The 12,461-nt window shown below is 41.4% G+C and overlaps 1 protein-coding gene across 4 annotated transcripts in view; it reads left to right on the plus strand.

Moving 5' to 3' along the window:
• Nucleotides 1-12,461, plus strand: part of ITPR1 (inositol 1,4,5-trisphosphate receptor type 1) — a 149,165-nt gene that overhangs the window by 105,773 nt on the left and 30,931 nt on the right. For all 4 annotated transcript variants that reach the window (XM_048488192.1, XM_048488195.1, XM_048488193.1 and 1 more), the window contains 5 exons: nucleotides 3,103-3,225; nucleotides 5,393-5,568; nucleotides 6,559-6,723; nucleotides 8,417-8,612; nucleotides 9,996-10,100. In XM_048488192.1, the coding sequence (XP_048344149.1) occupies nucleotides 3,103-3,225; nucleotides 5,393-5,568; nucleotides 6,559-6,723; nucleotides 8,417-8,612; nucleotides 9,996-10,100 (765 nt within the window). The remainder of the gene's footprint in view (nucleotides 1-3,102; nucleotides 3,226-5,392; nucleotides 5,569-6,558; nucleotides 6,724-8,416; nucleotides 8,613-9,995; nucleotides 10,101-12,461) is intronic.

Genomic DNA, 12,461 nt, shown 5'->3' on the forward strand with positions numbered 1-12,461 from the left:
AAGGAGTGTATTGGTCTTTGATTGTAATTGTTCATTCGGTTAAGAAGTCGGATAGTAGCTGATGTGCAAGATCCGTACGTGAAACCATGGAGAGCCGCTACTATCCTGAGTTAACAGTACTGGCCTCCATGGATCAGCCGCGTTTATGTATTTATAATATTGTGCTCTGTGGATAGGAAAATTCAAGAGGTGGGTGATTATAACAGCACAATATCCAATGTATGAGCCCCCTTCAATGCAGTATAGAAAAGTGCAATACAATTTGATGCACGAGTTCTGTATGAATGGATAAGGTACTGTTGCCTGCTTTAGAATACTGATGCCGTCATGGTAATGTGCACTCAGTTAATATAAAGTGCAAAATCAGATGACACTGTTGATATTACATTTTCCTAATGTAGGAGTCTCCATCTGTGGCCTAAAAAACTGTTGGTGAGGCATTTTGAAGGCATATACAATGCTCAAAGGAGCACTTTTCTGAGAATATACGCACCTCCAAAAGTTGAGAGAATCCTTTGAAAATACAAAATTATACCTTTCCCATTGACAAATGGGTAGAGTTTTATAGAGAATTCCCCCACAAACAGTGTATAGCAGTTCTTCGCTTGACTGTTCTGAGTATTTGTGTTTAAAAGCAAACCACCTGACCAACTCGATAAGCTTCAGTCTTGTTAATGGAAGGCATGTGCTGTTGGGCATGGATGGTATGAAGATCAGTATGTTCCACTGTAGCGCAATCATGAATGCTAAGTAGCTGGCATTTCAGTATCATCAAGCTAAACTTTTTTTTCACAAATGTCAAGGAAAATACTTATTGGCTAGACCAACAAAGGTTCAGACTTACAATCAGCTGTTACCTATTTAAAGTTTAATGATGTGCTAGGTTTTAACATTTAATTATGTAGCCATCATCATGACAGATATAAAAAGTGCACTGGGCATAATAAAAGCAGAGTTAAGGTTTTGAAAGAATTAAGCATATGTAAAATCAGTGGGAGTTCAACTTAATAAGGCTAGACCTTCATTTCTTAAAAATCTGAAGACAGCCTTTTTTTTTAACAAAATGAAACACAGGATCAAACCCTCTGCTGTAAATGTCCATGAATGTGGCATGAACAATTTACAGAACAATGTTTGTTCTAACAGCCCAATCCAGATTTTTTTTGGGATGGCGGCGATAGAGACTATGGGAGTGGCACTGGGGTATGCCAACATGTTTGCCTCCTCTGCTGGCATAAGGGGCACCCATTGGTGGAGGGATGTCAGTGTCCAAGTGCCCTACAGAGGTGGTGAAACCTGGAAGTGGGCACCACCCCTGAGCTATGGTGGCAACTGAGCAGATGCCAGCAGAGTTGGGTGGGAGGACTGAGGTATTCCCAGGCTAAAGTTGACTCCCGCCCAGGTTCAGCCTTATGGAGGGCTTTCCGGGTTTTTTTTTTCTTTTTGATGCCTCCTTGCGCTTCCTGGAAGTCCTCTGGATTTGGCGCAGCAGTAGTGTTGTCCCCAGCCACCAGAGCAATTTGCATTGGGCTGTTAATATTTTGTTCAGATGGATATCATGCCACTGGTTTTCTCATAACATTTTAAGAATTCTTAAAGCAGTAATTCTTAATGGGGGCCATATATCCCCCCCCCCCGGGATGATTAAGGTGTGGGGGGGGGAATCTATGGAATGTTAGGATTTGGGGCAGCTTTGTCTCCTCACTTGAGTGGTGTCTGACAAATAGCAGAGGACTGTTGTTGTTGTACTTCTCATGTACTTTTGCAAGGCCACATGACACACACTGATTAGAATCTGGAGTGTGGGATGGGAGACCTCTAGGAATAAGCATGCCTGAAGAGGAATTCTTTTGTGAAAAGTAAAAGAGACCTGTGCATGTTTAATCTTAAGTATAAAGCAGGTTGCACAATGCAGCCCAGAAGAGGAGTAAAAAAAATGACCAGACAAAAGAGGTCCACTGAGAACAGTTTGACATTAAATTCAGAACCCATTTTAAACTTTGAAAGCAGAGCAGTTGAGAACTTTTCCAGATGATTGCTTTGTTAATACTGGCAAAACCTTGTCATTGCTAGGATGACGTGGGGAGACTCAAAAGTTTTGAATGCATTTTCCCAGTACCCAAACCAGAGATTGTTGCCAGAAAAATGCATCCAACCATTGCCACTGGAATTCATAGATAAGATTATGAAGACTGTAATTGTGTATATGTTGCAGACTCTTGTTGGCTTGTCTGTATCTCTAGTTGGGTTGCCAACTTCCAGGTGATCTCCTGGATTTACAGCTTCAGGCTACAGAGATCAGTTCCTCTGCAGAAAATGGCCGCTTTGGAGATTGACCTCTGTGGGGTTATACCCCTCTGAGGTTCCTCTCTTCCCCAAATGCTTCCCTCCTCAGGTTCTACCACCAAAATCTCCAGGAATTTCCCAACCCAGATTTGGCAGCCCCAACAATTATTAATCCTTCCTGCTCATCTAGTGTTTTTTTCCCCTAAAGTGAGTGTGTGTGTGTGCGTGTGCACTCCAAGCAAGACTACTCCCTCTTCCTATAGTATCTCTTAACTTTTTTTCCTCCCTTGACCTTTTCTAGTGCTAGATTAAATATGAAAATGGGGGTGGGGAGGTGGGTAAAAAGCTGCACAGATAGGCAGCTGTCTTCTCACAGTATGGCTGCAGCATAGCAGACCACCCCATGTCCATTGCAAGGGCCTTGGTGTTTGCGCTGGTAAATCTGGCAAGCTAGTCCCACATGGTCAAAATGTGTAAAATCCCATGGGATCCATCCAGCCAACCTATGCTGGCCTTGTGACTAACTTTTGCTTTTGTGGTGCTTGTAAACAAAAGAGGTACATAGAAAACTAGTTTCTCTTTATTTGTGGCCTTTGGCCTAAAGGAGAGTCATAAATGGCTTCAACTTATAGACTCTTAAAAAGCAATTATACTGGGGAAAAACTCACTGTAGAACAGGTAATAAAGTTTTTACTGCAGCTGATAGTATGTTTCTAGGAAAAGTTGGCAATACACTGGCTTTTTGGAATTTGTTTCCTTGTTAAAGGTATTCAATATCATTGCATCTCTTGTAAACAATCTTTTTTTTTCTTGTAGCTCAGCCAATTTTGTACTGGTGCTCACGCAACATGTCCTTCTGGAGCAGTATTTCATTTAACCTTGCAGTTCTTATGAATCTACTCGTAGCATTTTTTTATCCGTTCAAAGGAATCAAAGGAGGTACTCGTATTTTAAAGTTACAGGAAATGTATATCAAAGAATGAGGGGGGCTAAATTAGACAGATGTTTAGCTTTGGAGACCTGTACAGATCATACTGTTTGGTTCTCCACACTTCCTGAACCCAGTAGAACTTTATTTCCTTTGGTTGGAAGAACACTTAGGACTTCTGTTTTTGTAGTGTCTGTTTTAACAAATATGTAAACAAGGAATAGTGGAAGCTTGCCTCTGTCTCCAGAGCCCACCCATTCACCACAGTTAATCAGTCCATTATGTTCTCAGCCATCATGCTCCAAATTCAGATTAATTTATTTCTAGTTAACTTTCATTGTTGAGTGAACCTAAAAATATAAACAAATAAATGTGATTGGCATAGATGCTATTGACCTTCCTTAGTGACATACTAAGCACAGCTTATGACCTGCCAGAAATGTTACACTCTGGCCTTTGGAGTCTCTTCAGAGTACCGCAAGGGTTCAAGTAAGAGCCACATAAATATGATGATAAGAGATATGATCCCCTACTTCTATTTTATTTTGTTTTTACTTTGAATTGCTACCAGTCTCATCTCTGATTTGGATCAGGGTGGTAAGGGGTCATGTCTTTCTTCACCTCATAGGCCGTGCTCACATTCCTTTGCCCCAGTCTGAATTGGGTCCCCATGTGGCTAAATATGTTTTTTTTTAATAGTGACAGATATATAACTTTCCTGGAGTTCAAAAGGACTGGGGGTAGGGGAGGAATTGGAAAAGGAATCGGTGCCTTCCTCTCTCAGATTGCAATTGAATTGTTAGAATTCTATAAATTCTAACTTTCCCATTTTAATACAAGTTTCCAGTTTTCATTTTTACTGCAAATCGGCAAACTGCCAACAGAAGGCATATATTTTTTAAAAAGGTGGAGAAGCTGATAATTTTATAAATCTTTGAGTTGGAGGCCAGAGGCAAATTGGGCTATCTTACTACCCTGATCCAAATCAGAGTTCAGACTGGCTGCTATTTAAAGTAAAAATAAAATAAAAGTAGGGAATCATTTAATATATATCTCCCATCCTCATATCTACTTTGGCTCTTACTTGAAACTTGTGATGCTCCAAAGATAATCCAAAGGCCAGTCAGGAATTAAGGTTTTTCAAAATCAGATCTTTTTGAAATGTTACAATAGCCTGCAAAGAGGTTTTCCAGATGTAGACAGTAGAATAAATGTGCGCACACTACAATAAAATTTGTCTTTGAAATCAACTTTTGGAAGGCCGGAGCGAGGCCAGGGAAGAAGCTATGTCCAGTTTCAAGACACCTGTTATTTTGAATTAGACCCAAATAATACAATATTCCTAGCTAAGTTTTAATGTTATTTTAAAGACTATGTATTTTTACTAATGCTTGTTAATGATACCTAACCTGTCTCTAAAAACAGAGCAAAGTACAACAGAAGTACTCAAGCAATAACATTTATCGGAACACATAATACTTGTGTGTGCCAATAAAACTTGCATTAATTAACATGTATTTAATGGATTATCCTCAGCCATTTGTCAAGTTGAAAATTTAATGTCTAGACAGGCAGGTGAGTAAGCCCTATTGCACAATGATAACAAAAAAAACAGAGTTTATGTGGGGAAATTTTAATATAGTTGTATCTACTAAGTAAGAATGTGAGCGAGCTAAGCTTGGCTCGTATGGATGAGCTCCATGAGCACTAGAAAACCTCTGTTGTGGAGTTCACAATCTCTTCTACTAAAACATCTAAAAGGCCTTGTTCAAACAGATGTGCTTGCAGAGGAAGAGGTGCACTTCATGGCAGGGGCTACCCAATGTGAGTGGGATTCATCCAGAGGATCCAAGCCTCTCTTTAAAAGGTTGTTAAAAAGGAACCTTAAGGCAGGAATGGGCGGAGGTTCTTGATCAATGAGCTGGCATCTTCCATAGAACCTTGCTCTCTGCTTCTCTTTTGTTCTTTATACAGTAAATTTTATTGATGCATTTTAAACTGATATTTTAGATTGATATGTTGTTATCTTCCCTGAGGAATGACTCTGTTATTATGTTGTGAACCCTGAGATAGTGGAAAGGCGGCATAAAAATGTTTTTAAATTAATGAATAAAATAAAATGAGTGAAACCATGTGATTAAATGTGAATTAATGCATTTGGGCTTTCTTCCTTCTTAGGTACTCTTGAGCCACACTTGTCGGGCTTACTGTGGACAGCCATGCTGATATCGTTGGCCATTGTTATCGCCTTGCCTAAACCCCATGGCATTAGAGCTTTGATTGCTTCCACAATATTGCGGCTAATATTTTCTGTAGGTTTACAGCCAACGTTATTTCTCCTGGGAGCTTTCAATGTAAGTATTAGGTTTCTCTGACTTCTTGGTGTGCTGTTGCATTGAAGATTCTCTACCTATTTGTTAAAAAAAATGGTATGGAGTCCCAAGTTATTAGCCGAGGAGAAAGAAGAAGTATTTGGATTTATACTCTGCCTTTCTCCCCTGCAAGGAGACTCAAGGCGGCTTACAAACCCAAAGGGAAAGGTGCTTGTAAGTCGCCTTGAGTCTCCTTACAGGGGAGAAGCCAGTGTGGTATAGTGGTTAAGAGCAGGTGCCCTCTAATCTAAGGAGCCAGGTTTGATTCCCTACTCTGCCACTTGAGCTGTGGAAGCTTATCTGATGAACTACATAAACTTGTACACTCCAACACATGCCAGCTGGATGACCTTGTTCTTCTGAGCATTCTCAGCCCCACCTACCTCACAGCATGTTTTGTTATGAGGGTGGAAGGGAAAGGAATTTGTAAGCCCCTTTGAGTCTCCTTACAGGAGAGAAAGGGGGGATATAAATCCAACTCTTCTTCTACTTCCTTACAGGGGAGAAAGGCAGGGCATAAATCCTTGTAAGGTAGGTGGGGCTAAGTGTGTTCTGAATTAACTGTGACTAGCCCAAGGTGCCCCAAGGTATGTAGAAGTGGGGAAACAAATCCGGTCTCCAGATAAAAGTCCGCCACTCATGTGGAGGAGTGTGGAATCAAACCCGGTTCAACCACGCACTGGGTAAGGAAATTCCCTAATAGGTTCTTGAAACGGTTGCGTTATACCAATGGGGATGAACCCACAGTTCTGTTAGCACAACAGAATTCCCCTTTGGAGCCCGCAGGTCCCTCTGGATTACTTCTTCTGGCAGAAAGAGGAGTAAAGTTCTCAAGAAAAGAAACGGGGGTGGGGTTTGCAGTGAGGGGTAGAAGTGGCAAATTCACCTCCCTCTTTCACCAACAGAAGAGCCGTTATGCTGCCTGAAGTATTGCGATGATAATGTTTTAACTATGCTTAATCCTCTTCACAGGTTTGTAACAAAGTAATATTTCTGATGAGTTTTGTTGGAAACTGTGGAACTTTCACTAGAGGGTACAAAGCCATGATCATGGATGTTGAATTCCTTTATCATCTACTATATCTTCTTATTTGTGCAATGGGGCTGTTCGTTCATGAATTTTTCTACAGTTTGCTGGTATGTATTTAGTGGCATCTTGACTGTGCTTCATGGCTATATAAACCAGTTCTTTTTAGGAAGGCCTTTTCTTAGTTCTTTCTGGAGTTGTGGAGTGGTATGCTGCTTCTTGAGACTAAAGTTGCTTGTTTGGATGGCTGAAGTGGTTATTGTAGATGGTGTGATTTTTTCAAAACTGTAATTGTTGTATATTTCACAACATATAGTTTGTAAGTTCCCTTGAGCTTGCAGGAAAGGCAACAGTTTTAGTATTTCTAAATAAATCAATATCCTTTAACTTTGAATCATGGAAAGTCTTTAACATGACTGAAAAAGAACTTGTAGATGAACAGCTGCCTGTAGGATTGCTGCCCGTTGCACTTATGATGTAAGTCACATGCCTTAGCCCACCTGAAACATCTAGCTCACTCTGTCTAAGATGTAAATAATCATGCGACTTATTCTGTGCTACCAAGCAAGCTACCAATCACGAGATTGCAAACCGCTTTTAAAATGAAAGGAACTTTCAAAAGCAGGTTTCCATATGTCATGGTTAGTGCTTTGGCATTGACAGGAAAAAGTCAGAACATCCTCTGGATGTGCCCTCTGCTTTTTATCTAAGCTCTCTTTGCATCCTGGTCTTCGCTTGGAATGGCTGCTGTTCGGGAGATCAAGCGCAGCATGTTTCTGCCTGAAAGAGGAGAAAGTTGGCCCGATCTAGATAAAGTTAAAATCAGTAGAAGAGATAGATTGCCAGTAACTGAAGGACAGAACTGCATGTTGTGTTTCCAAATTTGTGCTGACCTTGAAAGGTATATTGAGGGAAGGATACTTGCAGGGAACAGTAGGTGAGCTGGGGGGTTGCTAAACTTTCCTTGCTTGTTCTAATGGTAACCTATAAGCCTGGTGACGTTGTGGGCTTGAAGAAGACCTTAAATCATTCTCCCATACAAATGCCTGCGTCATTCATGTTTTTGTGGCATATACAGGTTTGGAAATGCATGTCAAGGCAGCAGGCAGTTCTGTTTGAATTTCATTTTGACTTAAGTGTGACCAACTTTCTTTGATTTGGGGCTAGTTCCTCTAGAGATTAAGTCAGTCACAGAGGAGGCAGATCTTCCATTAGGCCACTCTGACATTTTTCATTGGTGTACTAATTATTCATCTGGGGATTTCCATGTCAATCCCCAAACTGCAATTGCATTGCATGTTAGCTCTATACCGCATGATGGGTGTGGAGCAAGCAGGAGGGGGGAATCCAAAGGAATATGCCGTTTACTCAGTTGGGGGAACCTGTGATCACAATGCTCAGACTCTGTTTGCGTTTCTTGGTGGTTTTGCTCTAGTTTCTGAACTAAATCATGAAATGTTGTATGCAGTACAACCGTGTTTCGTAATTTGTACGTTCATTTTGAAAAAAATCATTCTAGCCCATCCAAAACTCCATAGAGTTTTCTGTTCAAATGGTTTGATAATATTGTTGTTTTTGTTTGGGGATAGTTTTGGGTTTCAAGTTTTCACAGTCACTTCAGACACCATTTTTTTTAATTGTGCTCCACAAATGTTAGGGTTCCCTTTTAAATGCTGTGCCCACAGCCATACAATGAAGAGGTGTCTCACTTTACACAGGTATTCTAATATATAATAGTTTCCTAACTGTTTTTGATTGGAAGGACCTTGTGAAATTTCTTGAACTCCCCTTTTTTTTTTACAGCTTTTTGACTTGGTGTACAGAGAGGAGACCTTGCTGAATGTCATTAAAAGTGTGACTCGAAATGGACGTTCCATTATCTTGACTGCTGTCCTTGCTCTCATCTTGGTCTACCTGTTCTCAATAGTGGGCTACTTGTTTTTCAAGGATGACTTCATCTTGGAAGTAGACAAATTACCTAATGAAACATTATTGCCAGGTTGGTTCTGGACATATTTCCTTCTTGACTGGCTACCACTTAAAAAGCATCGAGAGCTGTTATCTGGAAAGTTGAATTTCTTCAGCTGGTAATGGCTGCTTTGTAAAATCAGATACCCTCTGATGAGGTCTTGATGTTTTCAAAGCCGAGGCTTCGAAATAACCATGACTTCAAAAGCATACTTTTGGAGATGTGTGTGCATGTTTGGTACAATAGTATTAAAGATATGGGAATGGTTAAAAAAAACACCGTACCCTAAAGTCCATTGTAAGGTAGTTCTTCCCCACATTACTTCAGATTGTGTAAGTAGGATAAATTTGTGACTAAAAAAATCATGAGTTGAATCAACTGACTCCTTTTCACTAAGTTGATCTGATGGTTTCCTTTCACTAGATCTTTCTTTTGTAGTAAAAGACCTTCTCTTTCAGCTGTCTCGTAAGGCTGTCATTGGATCCATGAATTGATTTCACATAGGGTTTTTTTGCTTCCAGGTTATAAGATTTAAAAAAGAAAATGATTGAAAGTTTGAAGGTGGTACGTACAATGAAACCATCAGTAATTCTGGCCTTAGTGAAGGATCAGCATCTTCTAGAAACACCCGTGTATGCATTTTGTAGAAACTTATGTAAAGACTTAAGTAGAAATTTCAGCAGTCGTACAGCTGCCCTGAGAAAATGTAAACTAGACACAGACTTGACTGAAAACTGTTTTCATGCAAGACCTAATTTTCATGTGGTTCTTAAATGCAGGGTGCAACAGTCCTACTCCTTTTTGGACATAGATTCAAACCCAGACCTAATAATTTGTAAAACTGCCCCCATGCCACTTTGGCACACTGAACTTTTCATCTGAATGAGAGTTCACTTGGTAAGATCTGTTTATCTGGCACACATACTGGAAAGTAAAGATCTCCCGATAATGTGACAAATAAATTCCACATCTCACCCCCACACAGCTATGAAAGGTCCCCCCCCCCCCTACAACAACATTACTTTTTTGTTTTGTGGTATTTGGTGTATGAAAAAGGCAAGCAGCACAAAACTGTGTCTTTTTGGGTACCATGTTTGAACAATGCCAGGTTCACAATCTTTAAGCACACCATTTTCAACCAAAGAGAAATAGTGCAGGAGTTTTCACATACTGTAAACCCTAAGTGTTCGCAGTGTTATACCCTATTAAACTTTTAAAGGATGTTGGCAAGATATGCATGCATTGTTCTAACATATTTTGCACATTCCTCTGTGATGGCAGCCATTTTTAGGTCTTGTGTGGGAGAACTGGGTAATCTGTTTTTAAAACTAAATGCTGTCATAAGATATAGGTCAGGTACTCTAGCATCTTTTAAAGCCACATTTTTCAGACTTAAGTTTGCATATGTTACAGATCAGCACACTGAAACAGGTGAAAAAATGACCAGGGAGTTCCTGTATTCTGATGTATGTAGAATACAGAACGGGGAAAACTGTTCTTCTGTTATTCCTTCAGCAGGTAAGTATCGTGCACCATTTGGTATTCATATTACAATTTAAAGTTACTCTTTTAATTGTATGATTTATGATCTTGAAGTTAGCCAGTGTAGAATCTTTATGTTCCACTTAAACCACATGCTGCCAATACATACATATATATGTTTGTATGTAAAAACAGAGAACCTGTGAGACTCATAGATGTGTATCTTTCCTCCACTCCCCAATCACCTCCTTCTTTCTCCCCAATCCTCTTGCTGCCCTGTCCTTCAAGCAGCTAGCCATCAGAGGGAAATCAGGGTTGAAACAGAAAGTGTGTCTTCTATGCCTTCTATGCCTCCTGCTCCTCCCCCACTCCTGCACTCCTCTTTTTCTATTCCTCAGCCTCCTGCAACTGCCACCTCCTATTTGTATGCATTTCCTTTGCCATCCCTTCTGCTTCACTCACCTATCCCACCATCACATCCTTCTCCACTATTTCACTCATTCACTATTTCACTCATTCACCTGCACAACCACAAACTCCTGCCTGTCTGACTTACTTGCTCACCTTCGCCACTTCCCTTCCCACTCTCCTGCCCACTGTTTGACTGGCACGACTTCCTGGCACGACTTCCTGGCACGACTTCCTGCTTCTTCTACTGCTGTGAGCTGCTTTCTGAGTTGCTAAGCAGCCCTCAACATGATCTTTATTTATTTATTTATTTATTTATATTTTAGATTTCTAGGCCGCCTCTTCCCCGAAGGGCTCTTGTCACGTAAAGTTGTGAGATCTCATCCCTCCCCCCTGCCCCAATTTCCATTTTGGAGATTTTTAAAAGTCCCCTTTCTGCTACTTTTCCTCCTTTCAGATCCTACTCTCAATCTGGGGACTGTTCCAGATTTGTAGAAAAATGCCCTTTATCTGAACATGGCCCCATTGTGTGGGCTTTTTTGATCAACAGTCTAGGGGCTTTGCTAAGCACTAGCTAAAATGATTTGGAAGGGATTACAATGGCTGCTAGTAATTATGGTACGTTATGCTATTTGGTTCTGTTTTTTGTTTCACAAGGGAAATCAGCCTCCCACCAGTAGGATGATTAACAATTCCAGCCATCCTTCCAAGCCACTCAGCTACAGTGTTTCCTCAGCATCACCCACCTTCTGGTTCTCCCAGTTTTGGTCCATGGAAACTTGTCCTATAGTAGCTAAATGAAACCTCCAAGTCCAGAGGCAGTGTTGCTTCATATACCAGAGTCTGGAGACACATTGTGAATACTGTTGCATAGGAGCCAAGCTTGGTAGATAGCTTCCATCCTTGAAAGGGAAATGTGGTCGATATTTATGTATTATTTATTTGTAATTTAGATTTATTAAACCGCCCACCCCTGAAGGGCTCTGTACAATAAAACATTTCAGTTAAAACATCATAAAAAAATTTAAGACCATTCCGCCAGATAACCTAACATAACTATCAGATGGCGAGCAGCTCTGTCCCGGAAGCAGTAGAAGATCGTAATCCCTAAGTGTAGGGGATGGCACCTATCAGCGGCTGTCTCCCTGAAAAGCCCGGTAGAACAACTCTGTTTTGCAGGCCCTGCGGAACTGCTCCATGTCCCAGGTGGAGGCCAGCCACGTCATAGAGGGGCCAGGGACCACCAGTGAATTGACTTCTGTAGACTATGCCAATAAAGGTCTATTGTGAATTGTGAATTGTGACTTCTGTAGAATGCAAAGGCCAAGTGGGGACAAGGGGGGGGGGGGGAGATGGTCCTGCAGATATGAGGGACCCATATTCCTGCAGGTCCTGCAGATATGAGGGCTGCGGATTGCCTTAAAGGTAAGTACCAACACCTTGAAGGTGATCCAGTATTCAACCAGTGCAGACGGCACAGCACATTGGAGATATGGTCCCATATAGAGGCCCCCGCGAGAAGCCATGCCATAGCATGGTGGACCAGTTCCAGTTTCCAGATCAACTGCAAGGGAAGGTCCGCGTAGAGCAAGTTACAATAGTCTAAACTGGAGGTGACCGTAGCATGGATCACTGTGGCTAGGTCAGTCTGGGAAAGATAGAGAGCCTGGCGTAGCTTGGCGTAGATGAAAAATCGCCACCTGGGTTGTGCGGGTCACCCAGGTCTCCATAGAAAGAGATGACTCCCAGGCTTCGGACAGAGGGACCCCCTCTAGCAACGACGCCTGAAAATCGGAATCTCTCCCTTCATGACCCACCCACAGGACCTCCGCCTTCGATGGATTTAGTTTTAATCTGTTTAGCGTCAACCAACCAGCGATCGCTCTCAAACAATGCTGAAGAGCTGCAGGGGCAGTGGCCAGCCAACCCGCCCTCCATCAACAGAATGAGCTAAGCATCATCCTTATACTGATGACAAATCAGCCCCAA

This window comes from Sphaerodactylus townsendi, linkage group LG03 (genome assembly GCF_021028975.2).
Source record: "Sphaerodactylus townsendi isolate TG3544 linkage group LG03, MPM_Stown_v2.3, whole genome shotgun sequence".
NCBI classification, from domain to species: Eukaryota; Metazoa; Chordata; class Lepidosauria; order Squamata; family Sphaerodactylidae; genus Sphaerodactylus; species Sphaerodactylus townsendi.